Source organism: Bombina bombina, chromosome 3, assembly GCF_027579735.1.
Source record: "Bombina bombina isolate aBomBom1 chromosome 3, aBomBom1.pri, whole genome shotgun sequence".
Classification (NCBI taxonomy): Eukaryota; Metazoa; Chordata; class Amphibia; order Anura; family Bombinatoridae; genus Bombina; species Bombina bombina.
In genome coordinates, this window is record NC_069501.1 from 463693679 (window position 1) to 463714728 (window position 21050).

Sequence of the window (21050 nt, forward strand, 5' to 3'; positions counted from 1 at the left end):
TCTATTTGCTCAACCTACTGGGGGTAATATAGTCTTGGTGTATAACTCTAATCTGAGAATTCCTAAGGTCAGCTGCTAAAGTAGTGGTCCAGCTTAGTTTGAGACTGTTGTATATGTGTCTGTAGTTTGAAGTCTGAGTGTTTATTTATTCCAAGTGGTCATTAAACCTTGTCGTACAGCAGGTAAGTTTGTCTGTAGTAATAATTGATAAATTGGGGATATGGCAAAGTTATTTGCACAAAATAAGCTGTATATAGGTCCTAATGGGGTGAGATCCCAGAACGTATTGCAGTGGCACAATTAGAAGTAAGCAAACCTCTGGTTAGGGGGAATAGAGTAGGTCCAACATATAATTTTGCTCAAGTTGTCAATCCCCAGCTGTTTCCATTTACTGAAGACTCTTTACTGAAGAGTATAGGGAGCCTGGCGGGAATCTGGGATTCCCACAGTTCGGAGGTAGGGGGAGTGAGAGGGGTCTATGTCTAGGCGTTTAGTTACTAGGCGCCAGGTCAAAAGTATGTCTCTGAACATCGGGTGGGTTAGTAGAGAAGGTGGTAACTCTGTACGAGTGGCATGTGGTATGAAAGCTAGTGAGATCTGTAGTGGTAGTGTCTCCTCCAAGCTTAAAGAGGAGAAGTGTTGTGTATTTAATGTCCAACCTAACACAAATGTTGTTAATGTTCCGAACAATGTGATGGCATCTAAAATTTGGGGAACATGGGTCTAAGGGTCTGAGATAAAGAGGAGTATGCGAGCGGAGGTTAATGCGAGAAAAAATAGATCTAAGATATACTGCCAACGGTTCTAATGCCAAATTAAATAAAAGTGGGGATAATGGACAGCCTTGTCGGGTGCCTCTCTGGAGGGGTACTGGGGGGGAGTATAGGTTATTGATCAGCAGATAAGCAACGGGATTGGAATAGATGTTCCTAATGAATTCAGCAAAACAACCATGTATTCCAGATTTCACCATAGTGTGGAGTAGATGATCCCACTCCACTCTATCAAAGGCCTTCTCTGTGTCCAAGGACAGCAGGAAGGCCTAAGGTCGATCCACCTCCACTCCTCCACGTTTGTCAGTCCAATAATGGGCTATTGTGTGTAAAACCCATCGACTAATAGTGACCGAAGAATGGCGGGCCACAAAGTCTGTGGAAAAATGTGTATAGAGGACAATGCCAAATGAGTATGTAGAGTATACTGGCTCATTTCTAGGAAGGAACGATTGCCTAACCAAATCGTTCCTAAGTATACTTAAGCCAAATTTTCACGTGCTCCTTCACCCACTCTCTTGTTTTATATACACAAAGTCAGTCTGGTCAGTATGTAAAACATGTGGTAAAATATGTTTGAGATGGTTGACTAACAGTTTTATTATTAATTTATAATCTACATTAAGTAGAGAGATGGGTCTGTAGGACTCTGGGAGTGTTCGGTCTTTGCCTGATTTATGTATGACCGATATGTTTGCTGTTTAAAAATGCGTAGAAGGTTGTTGTTGGTGTGAGAAATAGCGGTTAAAAAGATTGGTTAGAATAGGAGAAATAATTGGGGGAGGGTCACCTTGTCCGAAAATTTGGTTTGAGCGTCTGCGTTGGTAGGTTGTGCTGTGTATAGTGTGGAGTAGTACTTTGCGAATTCAGTTATTATGTATATATGGGTCATGGATAAGAGAACTGTCTTTCTTAAGTGCCAAGATACCTCAGTTGGCTTGCTTGATTTTAATCAAGGAGGCTAGGTATTTACCAGTCCGATTACCATGCCTTAGGAACCTGCCCTGCCTCCTATTCTATTGATATACAGTATTTTGGAGAAGAAAGGTGTCTCTCTCTTTTTTGGCCTGAAAGTAGGCAAGTCTATGGGCTGTGGTTGGGATCTGGCAATAGGTTGTATAGGTTTTGGTTAATGTGTCCTCGTACAGTTTTTCTTTGCCATCATGCAAACGTTTCTTTCTAGTAAGGTAGGCAATAATATCTCCTCTCAAGACAGTCTTGGCCGTTTCCCAAAATAACTCTGGGGTTGCTAGATGTGTTGAATTGTTAGATGTGAAGTCCTCCCATTGTTTGATAAGGTATGTATATGGAAGTCAGGGGATTTGAGTAGGTGAGTTGGGAAGTGGAAAACTCGCTTGTTAGAGGAGTTTGGGGCTGGAAAAAGTCTCAGGGAAATAGGGGCATGGTCTGATATGGTAAAATTGTGGATTTTAGTTTCAGTAATCAAAAGTTCTAGGGAGACTGAGGTGAGGAATCGGTCAATAAGTGACAATCAGCTAGATTACAAATTATGCGCGCTATAGGGAATTTAACGAACGCAACAAAAGTTGCGTTATTTCACCCCCTATAGCGCAGCTAAGTTTTCAAACAGCCGCCCTGTGCGTGTGATATGGTTGCATTGAGCTCCATACCACACACAATTCAAGCTCTGTTTTGACGTGCTCATGCACGCTTTCCCCATGGACATCAATGGGGAGAAGGTGTCAGAAAAACCTACTTAATGTTATTAACACCTAATCTGCCGCTCCCAATATCGCTGCCACCTAAATAAAGCTATTAACCCCTAATCTGCTGCTCCCGATATTGCCGCCACTATACTAAAGTTATTAACCCCTATTCCGCTACTCCCCGACATTGCCGCAACTAAATAAAGCTATTAACCCCTAAACCTCTGGCTTCCCACATCACTACCACTAAATAAATCTATTAACCCCTAAACCGCCAGCCTCCCACATCGCCAAAAACTAAATTAAACTATTAACCCCTAAACCTAACCCTAAACTTAACCCTAACACCCCCTAACTTTAGCATAATTAAAATAGAGCTAAATTAAAGTTACAATTATTAAATAATAATACCTATTTAAAACTAAATACATACTTACCTGTGAAATAAAACCTAAGCTGCCATTATAACTGGGCAGCCCTTGCCAAGTATGTAATGGATTGGTTGGTGGACAAAAACCACTTCACCAATAGCCCACTTGAGTCTGAACTTGTCAAACCATGGTCCCTGAAGATGCTACCACACATGACACACGCACAGGTAGAACCCACCATCAGAGAGATACCCCCCCCTCTATCACCCCATAAGGGCCTGGTGGAAGATTTGCAGGACGCTTAATGTCTCACATAAACACACAATCTACCTACCCCTCAAAGGTAACCCTAACTTTCCTGCGGGGATTACTATGAATCCCTTTAAACAGTGGGAGGGGTGGGGGATTTCCACAGTCAAACAAATCTTGATGGAGGATGGGAAGACAATCAGATCATTCGGGGACCTGCAACATGACTTTAACATCCCAAATACACACCACTTTGCCTACCTCCAAGCGAGACACTATGCGCAAGACATGTTGAGAACAGGAGCCTTACCTGACAGCAATTGCAACATTTACAAACTTTTGACCTTGACAAGAGGAGGGATGACGTCCATCTCACACACTTACAACACCCTTCAATCTCAGCCCAACAATACTCTTAGAACACATATTCAGAATGTCTGGAACACACTGACGGAACAAAATTCCATTGACCGAGGGATAGAGCAAAGCTTTGAGAAAGTGAGAAAGGCCACCTTGTCGAATGACATACGAGAATCCCATACAAAGTTGATCAACAACGTATACATTACACCCAGGATGTTTCACAGATGGGTACAGACCTCGTCAGGGCTGTGCCCAAAATGTGCACACAACGATCCCAATATCCTACATATGATCCTGATGTGCCCAAAGCTCACTAAGTTCTGGGGAATGACACAGAGGTGGTTGGAGGGTTGTACTGGGGAAAAATTCAGATTCACAACAGAAATTATATTCTTCCTACACTCACAGCCCATAATTAAAAAACACGTGGAATTCATCCATAATGTCATACTACACGCTAGGAAACTCATTCTTGGGCAGTGGATGCTCCCTACACCACCTAGACTAACACAGCTCAAAGGAGCTTTGAGGCAACAGATGACAAGAGAACAATTGGACACTCAAGGGGACATTACACGAAGGACAAGGAAATTTATGACCAAGTGGGAGCCCTTCATCAAAACGCTAGACCTCACACACCAAAAGCAAATCCTATACCCACTTAAAGACTCTGACTTTATCCTCAATGCGCAGCTACGGGGTGACTGGAACATATTCACCTAGACGCCAATAGAATAGGAAATTGGGGAATATACAGGGAACATAAATCCTGGAGTGACGCCCCAGGGGAGTGAGAACGGACGGATCTTATAGAAAAAGAGACAGAGTTGGGAAAGTTAGAAGGGGAAAGTTCTTCAATAGACTCTGGGCTGATGCTCCTCTCCTCCAGATGAAACCTTTAGGAGGACATTTAAAGAGACTTTGTTATTTCATGCAGTGGGAAAAGAGGAGATGTTATCAATCAATGGGAGAGAGCACATAGCCCACTAGATTTCCTATAACGATGAGGGAGACTAACCCTTCGAGTTAGTAAAAGAGTTAAGGGAGAAGAGTAAGAGGAGGGGAGGAGAGAATTTGATTTAAGAAAAAGGAAAAATAAGTGTGGTTGCAGATCTAATATGCATTTCTTTCTTTTCATCTTACATATAGTTGACTTGTCATTGTTTTATATCTGTTCATGTATACCACACGGAAAAATAAAATATTTTTTAAAAAAAACCTAAGCTGCCTTACACTAAAACCTAACATTACAAAAAATAAAAAACACTAAAATTACAAAAAATAAAAAAACTACCATTACAAAAAATAACAAAGGAAATTATCCAAAATAATAAAAATTATTCCTATTCTAATACCTTTTTAAAAAAATAAAAAACCCACCCCAAAATAAAAAAGTCTAATCTATATAAAACTACCAAGGGCCCTTAAAAGGGCCTTTTTGTGGGCCCGTAAAAGAGCCTTTTGTAGGGCATTGCCCTAAAGTTAACAGCTCTTTTGCTACAAAACAAAACAAACACCCCCTAACAGTATACAAACCCCCACCCCCAAACACACAAAAGTAAAACCTAATCTACCCATTGCCTTGAAAAGGGCATTTGTATGGGCCTTGCCCTTAAAGGGGCATTTAGCTCTTTTTCCTGCCCTTAAAAGGGTATTCAGCTCTTTTATGAAATGCCCAAGCCCTAATCTAAAAATAAAAACCCAAATCAGCCAATAGAATTTCAGTAGCTCTCATCCTATTGGCTGATTTGAATTTCCAAAATCAAATCAGCCAATAGGAATGCAAGGGACGCCATTTTTAATTGTGTACCTTGCATTGAAGATTCAGAATACGGCGGCGGCAACCATATGAAGAGGATGCTCCGCGCAGGATGTCTTCAGGATGGACCCGCTCCCCGCCGCCGGGATGAAGATAGAAGATGCCGCCTGGATGAAGATAGAAGAGGCCGCCTGGATGAAGATAGAAGAGGCCGCCTGGATGAAGACTTCTCACCGCCTGGATGAGGACTTTGCCACCTGGATGAAGATAGAAGAGGCCGCCTGAATGAAGACTTCTCGCCGCCTGGATGAGGACTTCGCTGCCTGGATGAAGATCATTCAAGCGGGACTTCAAAAACTGTAAGTGGATCTTTGGGAGTTAGTGTTTTTTTAAGGTATTTTTTTGGGTGTTTTTTTTTTTTAGTTTAGGGTTTGGGCTTTTCATAAAATAGCTAAATGCCCTTTTAAGGGCTTTGCCTATACAAATGCCTTTTTTTAAGGGCAATTGGTAGCTTAGGTTTTTGTTAGTTATGTTTTTTTATTTTGGGGGGTTGGTTGGGTGGTGGGTTTTACTGTTGGAGGGGTCTTTGTATTTTTTTTACAGGTAAAAGAGCTGTTTAACTTAGAGCAATGCCCTACAAAAATCCCTTTTAATGGCTATTGGTAGTTTATTGTAGGCTAGGGTTTTTTATTTTGGATGGGCTTTTTTTTTATTTTGATAGGGCTATTAGATTAGGTGTAATTCTTTTTTATTTTTAATAATTTGGTTTGTTATTTTTTGTAATTTAGTGTTTGTTATTTTTTGTAATTTAGTAATTTTTTTGTAATTAGATAGTTTGTAATTTTTAGAGTAGTGTTAGGATTTTTTTAATGTGTATTTTAGTTTTATTTAATTGGTAGTTAGTTTAATATTAGTTAAATAGTTATATTAGTTTAATTGTTAGCTTAAACTTAGTTTTTTTTAATTTGACAGGTAAGTTTAAGATAGGGAAATTGTAATTTTAATATAAAGTTAGGGGGCGTTAGGTTTAGGGGTTACTAGTTTAAATTAGTTTATTTTGTTGTGGGGGGTTCGGTTTAGGGGTTAATAGGTTAATTTAGTATATTTTGTTGTGATGGGCTTTCGGTTTAGGGGTTAATAGGTTTATTATAGTGGCGGCGGAATAGGGATTAATAGTTTTTATTAGTGGCGGCGATGTCGGGAGCAGCAGATTAGTGGTCAATAACTTTAATATAGTATTTGTGACGCAGGAGGGCCTCATTTTAGGGGTTAATATGTAGTTTATCGGTGTAAGTGTACTTTGTGACAGTTTAGTTATGAGTTTTACTCAACAAAACTGTTACATAAAACTTATAACTACTGCTTTCAGATTGTGAAACGGATCTTGTCGGTATAGGATGGAACACAAGCTGTTTAGCCTCACCGCAAAACTCATAATGCTGTGCTATGGAAGGGACTGACGTTGCATTACAGGCTAAAAGGCTTGCGGTACAGCTATACCGACAAGACTTGTAATGGCTGCGGTGCTGTTTTATTTTTATTTCTTTATTTTTCAAAGCTCAGGCAGAGATACAAAATAAATATAATTTGCTTCAATAACATGTACACATACTTGAATATGACAAGTTGGATAAACAGGTGCATAGTCAATATGCATATATCTCTTCCCAGAGAAATTTTAAACATTTTATATTAAATAATTAAACTGAAGGAGGGGAGGATGACGGGAGAGGAAGGAAAGAAGGAAGGAGGGGAAGAGGGAGGAGGGTGGAAGGAAGGGAGAACTAGGAGAGGAGGGATTTGTGGGAAGAGAAAGGGTAAGGATGGGAAGGCGTGAGTGGGATGGGATAAGTTTGTCCCGGAATGGTGTTTGCCTTTTCCTGACTAAGATGCCAGATACTCGTGTTTTCCTACAGTGGTTCTTAATAGTCTGATGATAGGTTAGTTTCCAGTGCTTACCAGGCAGAAGTCTTCATACAACCGGGCAGAAGTCTTCATCCAGACGGCATCTTCTATCTTCATCCGGCGCGGAGCGGGTCCATCTTCAAGACATCCAGCGCGGAGCATCCTCTTCTCTTGACGTCTAACGAAGAATGAAGGTTCCTTTAAGTGACGTCATCCAAGATGGCGTCCCTTGAATTCCGATTGGCTGATAGAATTCTATCAGCCAATCGGAATTAAAGGTGAAAAAATCCTATTGGCTGATGCAATCAGCCAATAGGATTGAGCTTCAATCCTATTGGCTGATCCAATCAGCCAATAGGATTGAGCTTGCATTCTGTTGGCTGATTGGAATGGCCAATAGCATGCAAGCTCAATCCTATTGGCTGATTAGATCAGCCAATAGAATTGAAGCTCAATCCTATTGGCTGATTGCATCAGCCAATAGGATTTTTTCACCTTTAATTCCGATTGGCTGATAGAATTCTATCAGCCAATCGGAATTCAAGGGACGCCATCTTGGATGACGTCACTTAAAGGAACCTTCATTCTGGAAGAGTCGTCGTAAGAAGAGGATGCTCCGCGCCGGATGTCTTGAAGATGGACCCGCTCCGCGACGGATGGATGAAGATAGAAGATGCCGTCTGGATGAAGACTTCTGCCAAGTTGGATGAAGACTTCTGCCACTCCGTTGAGGACTTCTGCTGGCTTCGTTGAGGAGGGATGTCGGGTCTTCAAAAACTGTAAGTGGATCTTCGGGGGTAAGTGTTAGGTTTTTTTAAGGGTTTATTGGGTGGGTTTTATTTTTAGATTAGGGCTTTTGTGCGGGAAAAGAGCTTAAGTTTTTTTAGTTAGGATTTTATTTTGGGGGTTTGGTTGTGTGGGTGATGGGTTTTACTGTTGGGGGGTTGTTTGTATTTTTTTTACAGGTAAAAGAGCTGATTTTTTGGGGGGCAATGCCCAGCAAAAGGCCCTTTTAAAGTGCTATTGGTAGTTTAGTTTAGGCTAGGGTTTTTTTTATTTTGGGGGGCTTTTTTATTTTGATAGGGCTATTAGATTAGGTGTAATTAGTTTATTTAAATATCTGATAATTTTATTTATTTTTTGTAATTTAATGTTTTGTTTTTTTGTAATTTAGGTAATTGTATTTAATAAATTTAATTATTTAATTGTAGTGTAATGTTAGTTGTTAGTGTAAGGCAGGTTAGGTTTTATTTTACAGGTAAATTTAGCTAGGTAGTTAGTAAATAGTTAATAACTATTTAGTAACTATTCTACCTTGTTAAAACAAATACAAACTTACCAGTAAAATAAAAATAAACCCTAATCTAGCTACAATGTAACTATTAGTTATATTGTAGCTAGATTAGGGTTTATTTTACAGGTATTTTGTTTTAAATAGGAATTATTTAGGTGATGATATTAGGTTCTCTTTAGATTTATTTTAATTATATTTAAGTTAGGGGGTGTCAGCTGTCAGGGTTAGGGTTAGACTTAGGTTTAGGAGTTAATATGTTTATTATAGTGGCGGCAATGTCCGGAGCGGCAGATTAGGGGTTAATAAGTATAATGTAGGTGTCAGCGATGTCAGGGGCAGCAGATTAGAGGTTAATAAGTGTAAGATTAGGGTTGTTTAGACTCGGGGTTCATGTTAGGGTGTTAGGTGTAAACTTAAATTTTGTTTCCCGATAGGAATCAATGGGGCTGCGTTACGGAGCTTAACGCTGCTTTTTTGCAGGTGTTAGACTTTTTTTCAGCCGGCTCTCCCCATTGATGTCTATGGAGAAATCGTGCACGAGCACGTAAAACCAGCTCACCGCAGCTTTCAGCAGCGCTGGTATTGGAGTGCGGTATGGAGCTCAATTTTGCTTTATGCTCACTTCTTGCCTGATAATGCCAGGTTTTTGTAAACCTGTAATACCAGCACTGTAGGGAAGTGAGCGGTGCAATAACTTATTATTGAGCAGCTCTTGCCGCAAAACTCGTAATCTAGCCAAATGATACCTAACAAGGGAACTAAAAAACATGTTTAATACAAACGATATATAACATATTTAAATTAATTAACAGTAATAAACTGATTTTAATCTATTTATGATTTGACCTTCCACATGGGAAAGTGTTAAACTTACCCTCCAAGGTTATGTCTGAGGGTCTAGTGTCTGGGGAGAGCCTTCGAGTCCAGCCAGTTGCTCTGATGTCTGTTTTATTGTGATGGCATCAGTTACGTTATAAGGTTGTAGTGGGGGTGTATGGGATATTGGAGGTTTCAAGAGTTATTTCTGTGATCTCTCCTGTCCATAGGCCAGTGGCCTTTTAATTGTTCCGTCATTAGAAAGTTACTGTTTAGAAAGGGAGTTAAGATCTGTTGTCTAGTCTTGGGGGAAAGATGTAGCAAGTATGGTTTCCATTTGGTCATGAATGACTTAATTCTTTTTTCCATGTCTCCCTTAACATCTGCTTTCTCTTTTAGGAGTTGTGTATGGACTAGTCGTGTAAGTTGGGTCAGGTGTGCAGGTTTGTGAGAGATCCAATTTTTGAGGATTAGTTTCCTAGCTAGCAGTATGATTGAGTTTAGGAAGTGGTCCTGGGGGAAAGACTGAGTGTGGCCTCTTAGAAAGAGGGCATCACGTTTTGTTAAGGTAATGCGGCTCCCACATATTTTTTACATCAAATATTGTATTTTAAACCAGTATTGGAATATCCTGGGACAATCCCAGGAAAGGTGTGGAATATCCGGGTCAGGTAGGGAACATTAAGGGTAACTGTTGCTCACGTTGGGGACTCATTTAGCACGTAGTTTGGGCGTGATATAGCTATGGTGCATGAGTTTGAAGTGTGATTCCCTATGATCTGATGCTAATGTGGCCTGTCTCACCAGTTCATAGCTGGTAGTCAAGACCTCTTTGTCTATATCTAGGCTCGGAAATGCATTACAACTGTCACTAATCTGTTGTGTGATTTCATCAGCTTTGTTATGCATGATTAGGCCATAAATGTGTGAGATTGAGTGTGCTCCTTGTGTAGGTATTGAGCACAGGCTGTCAATATGACTACGAGATGTGCAGTCGAGTCCATCAGTTAGTAGTTTGCATATATAATGGGTACATTGTAGATATGCAAAGGTGCTATGTCTAGGGAGGTTGTATTTTCCTTGAAGTATTATCAGTGGATGTATTTTGTTGGAGAGTGGTTCTATAAATTGTGCTACTAAGACTAGACCTTTTTCTTCCCACACAAATGGGAGGTATTTGGTAATTGTGTGAGGTAGTCCCCACCACCTGCAGAGTTTCGCTCATGCTCTTAGGGGGTTCAATTCTAAGATGTTGTCTTTGATTTTAGTGGGGAGAGAGTGTAATGGAGCATGCGGTAGGAAGGCTTGATGGAATGGATGAGTAATGTGTGTCTCCAATTTTTTATCACTAAAGACAGATGTACCCACCAGCCATTCGAAGACTAATTTAGCTAGTGTGGACCAGTTATACCATTCCACTATTGGAAACTTAAGGCCCCATCTATCTGTTGGCATAGCCAACTTGAATTGGCTGATTCGCTGTGTAAGTAATAGGGGTAATAGCTGTAGGGGGTATAGTAGCTTTGGCATCACTATCATTTTGATTAGACTGGTTCTACCTGACATGGGAAGTGGCAGTTTTGACCAACCTGTTAGTAAAGTTTGTATTTGTGTGAGGATTGGGGGAATATTCAGTTTGCATATTAAGTTGGGGTTTGTGTGGAGATGGATGCGTAGATATTTAAAGGGACCCACTGTGTTTTTAAGTGTCGTTTGGAATGGGGCAGAACTCAAGGATTTTTTAAGATATATCAGTACCGACTTGTCTAGGTTTACTTTGTAACCAGAAATTTCTCCAAATTGGTTAAGTGAGGTGATGAGTTTTGGAATTTTAGTGTTTGGATTTTGTAGACATAAGAGTAAGTTGTCGGCATATAGTGATAAATGTAGGGAGTGTGGGCCTATCTCCACTCCTTCCAGGGTGTTTCTAATATGTATGGCTAGCGGCTCTATGGTCAAGTTGAAAAGGAGGGGTGAGAGTGGACAACCTTGATGGGTTCCTCTCCCTAGTAGGAAGGGTTGGGAAATTTCACCATTAACTATGACCGCAGTGGGTGGAGTTAGATATAATGTCTGGATGAGTTTATGGAAGTCCCCAGTGATACCGAATTTGTCCAGAGAAGTCAACAGGTAGTCCCATTCCACTCTGTTGAATGCTAAAGTTTTGCGGATGTTTGTGGCCAACAAGCGATGTTTCATAAAACCAGTTTGGTCTTTGTGGATGATACTTCCTACTACTCCAGCCAGTCTATTAGCTAGGATGGCTTTGAAAAGCTTGTAATCATTGTTCAACAATGATATGGGTCTATAGGAGGTAGCCAGGTTGGGGTCCCTGTCAGGCTTAGGGATCAGGCACATATGCGCGTCTGCAAAGTCTGTCGCTGTTTCGGATGTGTTTTTTAAGTAGGCTGTGTATGATTGGGCTGAGTGGACTAAGTTCCTTCGGAAGTATTTTGTAGTATTCTATTGGGATTTTGTCTGGTCCTGGGGTCTTGCCTGGTTTGGCATTGCTTATAGCCTTTTGTACTTCTAGGACTGTTATGGGTGCGTTTAGGAGGTCTAGCTGCTCAGAGGTAATTGTGGGTGTTTTGGCTGCAGTGCTGTTTTAATGCTGAAATGACGATTTTTTCAGTATTAAAAGACGAACGCAAAACTTGTAATCTAGGTGAATGTGTTATGTGCACGAGATGCACATGTAAAATCACATCCCGTGGGTTTTTTTTTCCTCCATATGTCATGAACACCCAGAGCTGAGTATATAGAGTCAAAAACTTTGAGTGAATATGTAGCAGAGGTGGGGGCAGGTTTCATAGGGTCAACAGTCTTGGTGTCTAGCTGATACTGGAAGTTTTTGTGGAAAAGCACTGCTACACCTCTACTAGAGATTTTATAGGGGGCAGCAATTACTTCTGTTATCCAGTGTGCTTTAAGTTTTGCATGTTCACTTTCATTGAGATGGGTCTCTTGTAAGCACATTATATCTGAACAAGATTTTTTTCAAGTAGGTCAACGAGCCCTATGTTCCAGGACAAGATCATTACTGTAATTTTAGGGTTTCAATTGTTAGGAATTTATATGAGCTATGGGGCAGTGTCAAAGAGGGAGTGGGAGGTACTATTTAGTAGAGGCGAGCATACATTAGTGCAAAATCTATGAGGTGAACAAGTCTCACAGCCATAATATAACATAACCACAACATTTTAAAACATAAAAAAAAACAAGATACACAGAATTTAACGTACGACCTTAAAGGGACAGTCTACACCAGAATTATTATTGTTTAAATATATAGATAATCCCTTTATTACCCATTTCCCAGTTTTAGATAACCAACACAGTTATATTAATATATGTTTTACCTCTGTGATTACCTTGTATCTAAGCCTCTGCAGACTGCCCCTTATCTCAGTGCTTTTGACAGACATGCAGTTTAGCCAATCAGTGAAGACTCCTAAATAACGCCATGGGAGTGAGCACAATGTTATCTATATTACACACATGAACTAGTACTGTCTAACTGTAAAAAGCTTTCAAAATGCTCTGAGCTAAGAGGCGGTTTTCAATGGTTTAGAAATCAGTTTGAACCTTCCTAGGTTTAGCTTTTCAAAAATACCACCAAGGAAACAACGCAAATGTAATGATAAAAGTCAATTGTAAAGTTGTTTAAAATTGGATGCCCTATCTGAATCATGAAAGTTTAATTTTGACTAGACTGTCCCTTTAATAGTATCCTCGCCATATCGGGTCCTCAGGTATGTGGGAGGTCCCTTGTCCAATAAATGGGGTACATATGATATAAGATCAAGTAGTCATCTAGAAGGGTCCTGCTGGTGAGGTGATAGTTGTAGTTTCCTATATGCTCACAGGAGTTGAATTTTGGATTGAAAGTTGAGGTACTTAATCATTATTCCTCTTGGAGGGATATTTTTGTTAGAGGAGGATGCTCTGTCACTTCCAACTCTATGCGCTCTTTCCACTTTCATACGGATGTGGTCAGCTGAGACTTTCAGTAAGTTGGGTAGTGAATGTTCTGCGAAGTAGAGTAATTCAGATGGTCAAACAGTTTCAGGCAGGCCCACAAGTCTAACGTTGTTCCTGCGAGAGCGGTTTTCTAAGTCATCCAACTTTTGATGAATGAGATTGATGTTTTGTTGAATGAGATTTTTTATTTGTGTAAAGGAGGTATTGTGGCCGTCTTCTAGATCTGGTATACGTTGTTCTGCTGAAGTTAATCTTGAATTAAATTGTTTGACCTCAGATGTGAGGGTATTCATGCCTTTCTGCAGGTTGTCTAACTTGGCTAGAAGCAAAGAGTTCAGCTGTTGTTCCATGGGAGATACTTGAGTATCTGAAGTTGTGGCTGTAGATGTAGCTGATGGAGATGGGGGTAGGGGGTCAGAAGCCCCTTTACTCTTTTTGTCTTGATTTTTGGTCCTGTGAGACAATTTGTTTAGAAGTTAGAAACCTGTCCATGAACAAGTTTTCATTCAGAGTGCATTTGCTTGAGTTGAAGAAGACAGATCTTTTTAATAAGTAGGATTGTGCCAGTATGTGCACCAATTGAATGTTATGCACAGGAGGGTGCACTTAGGTGTGTGTCAGACACTGTGAGAGGGTAGATCTGCAAGTTTGTATAATTACAGAGTAGCTCCACCGCTGACTTGCTTTAGATTTTATTTCAGGATCTTGGATAGTACTGTGCTGGTTTACAATAATAAGGGCTTTAAAGCCTCTCAAGCTTGGGTAGAACTTATTAGCCCAGTTCCTGTTAATAATAGTAGTAGTTTAGAGAATATGGGTGTGGGAACAGGTTCTGTACAGCGGGTAGTCAAGTTTGTGCTTTTGTTTTATTTAGTTTTGCCTTCATTTCATTTTTCCCAAAGTTCTCTATGAGATAGCATTAATGCTCTCAAATTCCCTGGTTATTTTCCTAGATGGGCGACTGCAGCTAAGAGCCCAATAAACCTGTGTAGCGTCTTGAGAGCTGTGCTGTCGTCAGCACTCTATACCAGGGTTGTGTAGTCTGTGTCTAATGCTCGTCTGGTTTATTGAGCTGTGGCTTGTCTGCTATAAGGGAGCACCGTGTCCTTGTTATGTGAGCAGTTAGATGCACTAACCAGCCTTGATGGGTCAGGTCAGTCTATTAAGGAGAGACTCAGGTCCCTGTTAGGCACTGTAGCGAGGTCGGAGCCAGCCGATGTGTATGCAATAGTAATCGCGGGTCTGCAGTCTTTCCGTAGTAAGGTAGTTGGTTGTATGCCTCTCAAAATGTGACAATGAGGGTCTGTAGTGTCTCTGGGCTACTGTTTGCAGCCAAGGATGCTTTGAGGGCCAGTATGGCAAAAAACAGTGGTGATGTTCTCAGGAGCTCCTCTTCACTATGCCATACTTGGAGCCCGCTCTCCGGAAGTCGCAGCCCTCTCTCTTACTCACTGTCCCAGCCTCTTGCACAGGTTGTGGCCCTCTTACTCTCTCACAGGATGCAGCCCTCTCACTTACTCACTGTCCTAGCCTCTTGCACAGGCTGCGGCCCTATTACTCTCTCTTTCACAGGATGCAGCCCTCTCACTTACTCAATGTCCTAGCCTCTTGCACAGGCTGCGGCACTATTACTCTCTCTCTCACAGGCTGCGGCCCTCTGACTCTCTCTCTCTCTCTCTCACAGGATGCAGCCCTCTCACTTACTCACTGTCACAGTCTTTTGCACAGGCTGCGGCCCTCTGACTCTCTCTCTCACAGGATGCAGCCCTCTCACTTACTCATTGTCACAGTCTCTTGCACAGGCTGCGGCCCTCTGACTTTCTCTCTCAGGATGCAGCCCTCTCACTTACTCACTGTCAAAGTCTCTTGCACAGGCTGCGGCCCTCTGACTCTCTTTCTCACAGGATGCAGCCCTCTCACTTACTCACTGTCCCAGCCTCTTGCACAGGATGCGGCCTTATTACTCTCTCACAGGATGCGGCCTTATTACTCTCTCTTTCACAGGATGCAGCCCTCTCACTTACTCACTGCCCCAGCCTCTTGCACAGGCTGTGGCCCTCTGACTCTCGCTCTCTCACAGGATGCAGCCCTCTCACTTACTCACTGTCTCAGCCTCTTGCACAGGATGCGGCCCTCTTACTCTCTCACAGGATGCAGCCCTCTCACTTACTCACTGTCCTAGCCTCTTGCACAGGCTGCGGCCCTATTACTCTCTCTTTCACAGGATGCAGCCCTCTCACTTACTCAATGTCCTAGCCTCTTGCACAGGCTGCGGCACTATTACTCTCTCTCTCACAGGCTGCGGCCCTCTGACTCTCTCTCTCTCTCTCTCTCTCACAGGATGCAGCCCTCTCACTTACTCACTGTCACAGTCTTTTGCACAGGCTGCGGCCCTCTGACTCTCTCTCTCACAGGATGCAGCCCTCTCACTTACTCATTGTCACAGTCTCTTGCACAGGCTGCGGCCCTCTGACTTTCTCTCTCAGGATGCAGCCCTCTCACTTACTCACTGTCAAAGTCTCTTGCACAGGCTGCGGCCCTCTGACTCTCTTTCTCACAGGATGCAGCCCTCTCACTTACTCACTGTCCCAGCCTCTTGCACAGGATGCGGCCTTATTACTCTCTCTTTCACAGGATGCAGCCCTCTCACTTACTCACTGCCCCAGCCTCTTGCACAGGCTGTGGCCCTCTGACTCTCGCTCTCTCACAGGATGCAGCCCTCTCACTTACTCACTGTCTCAGCCTCTTGCACAGGATGCGGCCTTATTACTCTCTCACAGGCTGCGGCCCTCTTACTCTTTCTCTCACAGGATGCAGCCCTTTCACTTACTCACTGCCCCAGCCTCTTGCACAGTCTGCGGCCCTCTGACTCTCTCTCTCACAGGATGCAGCCCTCTCACTTACTCACTGTCACAGTCTCTTGCTCAGGCTGCGGCCCTCTGACTCTCTCTCTCACAGGATGCAGCGCTATAACTTACTCACTGTCCCTGCAAAAACTAATTTCAGGGAGGTGGCTTCACCCACTACTGCACTGCTGCCACCCCTAGGATTGCCAACCATACCTTAAAATACAGAACACTTATAAGTTACACATGCTGCAGGGTGTGCAGGGAGGAATATGAATAGTGCTGTCTAGAAACACAATACATGTTCCGCTCTGCACACCCTGCAGCATGTGTAACTCATAAGTGTCCAGAAAAACATGGCTGAGGTGGCAACCCTAGCCACCCCCCCCACTCCCAGTTATATATTGGACACCTTGAATCCCTAAATAAGATAGAGACTTATCATTAAAGTAGTTTCCCACTAAAGGCACATTAAAAAAAGTAGCTTTATTGCACAACCACATACAATAAACCTATTTTTCAGTGATCGTACGCTTGTTGAATGCTTAAATATTTAATATTACGAAGTTTAATTACGTGCAGTAAATAAGGTAGTAATTAAGGTAGTATTTGTGTTTTTATGTTATTAAAATCAGTGGGGGGCTTTTTGGCTACTGATGCATGCTTTGAGGGTTCTATAACGTCCCAGCAACTAAAGGCATTCCTTAAAGAAACACTTTTCCGGATTTGGGCCACATTGGATCATGGTACTTGGAGTTTCAGGGAGATTGCACTCCATTTGCTGGCATCAGGGAGCTGCTATTACAATCAGGGAGATTGGGATTTCTGTAATAGTCTATGACGATGTGAGTTTAACAGCAGTGCTCTACCAGACATATAATTGTTATGTATGATGAAAGGTCACAAAATGAAATAACCATCTTAAAACGTACTTCACTGCTAACTTAAAGGGTCATGAAAAGTGCAAAAATAAAATGCTGAAATGTTGTGGAGTATTTTATTATTGCTTTTACATAACTATGTATCTTATCCAGGGCTCAAGTCCTACAAAAAAAGTGTGGGAACTCACCAAGACTTCCAACCCCCATCATAATTAATACTGTTTTATATACATATACACACACACACACACACACACACACACACACACACACACACACACACTGAGAATCCTCCTCAACTGGCACAGAATCTCACTCACTTAAAGGGACATTCCCGCCCAAATTGGAATCCATATGGATGCATTTCAGTTTTGAATAGAAGCATTATTGTACTATACATGTATTAACAAATATACTTTTTAAACACAGCACTTGCTTAGAGAGCCTAAGGTGTTTGGACCATCTGGTAATGACTCAATTTGTTAATTGCTGACATGTTACAAGTCCCACTGGTGCTCTGAGCAGCTGCAGTATTTAAAATGCTTGTGCACTGACAATATCTAGCTATGCTTCACATACACATGCAGAGAAAAATGTTAACACTAAAACAGTGATAACTTTTACTAGACGCATTTTTGCCAATATATGTATATTGCAAACATGTTTCTATTCAAAGATGTAATTCATCTATGTGCATTTAAATTTTGACTGGAATGTCCCTTTAAGGTGCAATAGTCCTATTTCTGCTGAGAGGAGCTAAAAAACCCCAGAGCAAGCCACGCAGAAATGTAAGCACCATGTGTTACACACATTGCGGGGTGATCACACAGCAGGACCGCTTGCATTTAGTGTATTATAGGAAGTGTTACTGCCCATTACTAGAGGAACTCACTATCCCTCTAACAGACTGTGCTCCAGCTCCTCTCACCAGCAACAGTAGTGTTTACCAAAGCGTTTCTGTTCTCTTTCCAGGGGGAACTCAGTTCCTCCTGCAAAAATAGTGCAGGAACTCCGTTCCCATGTGTTCCCGCTCGACTTGACTCCTGTTCTTATCCTTGCAAAATTAAATATATATGTAAAGTCAGCTCCAGAACAACAATGCAATACTGGGACCTAGCTGAACACATTTTGGGCTAAATTACTAAATTCTTGCGTGCCCGCAAACTGGAAAATTTGCCCGTTTGCATGCGCGCTGTAATTAATAAGCCATTACAAGTGGCTGGTTATTGCTACCGTGAGCTCGCGGTAGCAATTAGTGCTTTTGGGGGTCAATTTATCAAGCTTCGTAGGGAGCTTGATGCCCCGCTGCTCCATAACCTGTCTGCCTGCTCTGAGGCGGCGGAATCTGCAGGGGGCGGCATTGCACCAGCAGTTCACAAGAACTTCTGGTTCAATGATAAATGCAGACAGCGTATGCCAATATTAACAACGTTGTTTAAAATTGTATGTTCTTTCTGAATCATGAAATGTTTTTTTTGTGGTTTTCATGTCCTATCAATTGCAAATTAATGCTGTGCATTTGTAAACATTGCTAAGTTGAGTACATGATTTTTTTACACACACACACACACACAGACACAGACACACACGCACACAGACACAGACACACACGCACACAGACACACACGCACACAGAAACAGACACAGACGCACACGCACACAGACACAGACACACACACACAGACACACACACACAGACACAGACACACACGCACACAGAAACAGACACAGACACACACGCACACAGACACAGACACACACACACAGACACACACGCACACAGACACACACGCACACAGAAACAGACACAGACACACACGCACACAGACACAGACACACACACACAGAAATAAATGTGGTGCTTCAAATTTCTGTAATTTTTACTATCCATTTTTTTCTTAAAACAAAAATGACCATTCATTTTTTTTTTTTAATTATGCTGTTGTTTCTCTCTCTCTTTGCCAGGTATGCAGTATTACGGTTTAAGAGGTATTTTGAAGTGAAACCAGAGGTAACTGCTCTGCGGACTGTGAAATGATGAACTCGTACAAGATCTCACCATAGTGCTGCTCGGCTGACAGAGGATGAGTTGAATATCTGCCTTACCCATGAGAGGCTGCACACTACTTAGAGATATTTTCTATATCCTCTGACATCACTACTGAAAATGATTATTACTGAACATGGTCTCTGACCTCTGAATTTACTAAATAAACCTCAAAACCTCCATTTGTATTAAATCTTTGAAATGATATGGCTGCTGCCATACACTGGTGTTATAATGCTGGAAACAGACGCTCTGTTGTATTGAGATGCATTAATGCTGCCAATGGTTTCCTTTCATTTTCTCACAACACAGATTGCTCATTATACTTCCATTAAATAAGGAAGCAACAAGAAAGGTTTGTGGTGGATTAGATTAGGGGTGCACAACCTATTCACTCGAGGGACCACATTTAAACAGTATGGGCCAACTACAGAGAAGAAAATATGCTGCATTGTGGACCCTGGGCCTTAAGTTGGGTAACCCTTATTTAGAATATATATATATATATATATATATATATATATATATATATATATATATATATAAAATAAAGCACTTTCATATGCTTTTTAGTTCTAATACATATATGCTGCAAATTACAAAAATATAAATGCTACCATGCAGCTGAATTATTTATTTTCTTAAAGGGATATGAAACCCAAAATGTTTCTTTCATGATTCAGATAGAGCATGCAATTTTAAACAACTTTTTAATTTACTTCTATTTTCAAATTGTCTCTGTTCTCTTGGCATCTTTTGTTGAAAAGCAGAGACATAAGCTAGGAGTGCGCATGTGTCTTGAACACTCTATGGCAGAAGTTTTGCAAGAATGTTATCCATTTGCTGCCATAAAGTGCTCCAGACGCCTACCTAGGTATCTCTTCAACAAAGAATACCATAAAAGTCAATTTAAAATCTTTTTAATTGTCTGAATCACAGAAGAGCATTTTTGGGTTAAATATCCCTTTAATTTGGTACCTAACTAAGAGGTTGATTAGCTGTCTGATTACTATTCCCCATTCAGTAATATATATCTATTACTTATTTGGTTAAACACGATTTCCTATTTGACAGAAAAGAAATGCCTTCCTTTTCCCATCTCAAAAGCAGTGTAACCAATTTTTTTGTAAGAGTATATTTTCTAAATCTACATCTCAACTACTCCACGTAGCAAGTGAAACTGTGACATAATGCTGATGTGTGATTAGAAGATTAATATTTGTATTGTTATTAAAATAAATCTAAATAAAGTAATATATATATATAATTTTATCTTAACAGAAAAGATTTGTGTTTTGTTGTTATTTTTCCATTGTGAGAAATTAGCTTATGAAATCAAACAACAATCATTAAAAAAATGTCTTATATGATCTTCCACTGAACTATTCAAAAATAAACTGCGTCTTAACGTGTCCTCTTCAGAGGTTACAGATATCAGATAACCTGGACTTGTTCATCCAGTACGAGTGACACGTGGCTGAGCAAGAGCAGGGGCAGTGTTGCAATTTCTTGTGCAATCTTAAAGGGGGTGCTTTGACAAAATGCAGATGGTCATTTGGCAGACAGCATTCTGTCAGACGGACATTTGGCCGACGGACAGAATGCCGAAGTATGTTCCGATTTTGGCCGAGGGCAGATACGCTCCAGAGTGCTCTGTTCTAATCAGAGCCTCGGGCGCCGTAACTGCCTCTGGGAACCTTACCATGGGTCCCAGCCTGCACGTCTTGTAATTCTCTGTCTGGGAAATTATCTATCTATCAAATCCATCTATGTATCTATCTATCTATCAAATCTATCTATCGAATCTATCAAATTTATCTATCGCATCTATTTATCTATCTATCTAATCTATGTATCTATCTATCAAATCTATCTATCTATCTAGTTCATGGCCGGACTGTTATCTAACAGCCACTTGTGTGTCGGCCAAATGTCCGTCTGCCAAATGTCCGTCGGCTAAAAGTCCGGCCACGCTTAAAGGGATATATTTCCTTTTGTGATTCAGACAGATTATACCATTTAAAAAAAGTTTTCAATTGAATTCTATTATCCAATTTGCTTCATTAGATAGGTGTCTGGAGCAGTGAATGGCAGGAAA

At 41.2% G+C, this 21050-nt stretch overlaps 1 protein-coding gene across 1 annotated transcript in view; it reads left to right on the top strand.

Annotated features, from left to right (window-relative positions):
- The window catches only part of ETNK2 (ethanolamine kinase 2), a 163885-nt gene extending 143648 nt beyond the window's left edge, over nt 1–20237 (top strand). The window contains exon 8 of the mRNA XM_053706708.1: nt 18871–20237. Within this exon, the coding sequence (XP_053562683.1) occupies nt 18871–18943 (73 nt within the window). The 3' untranslated portion in view covers nt 18944–20237. The remainder of the gene's footprint in view (nt 1–18870) is intronic.
- The last annotated feature ends 813 nt before the right edge of the window (nt 20238–21050 follow it).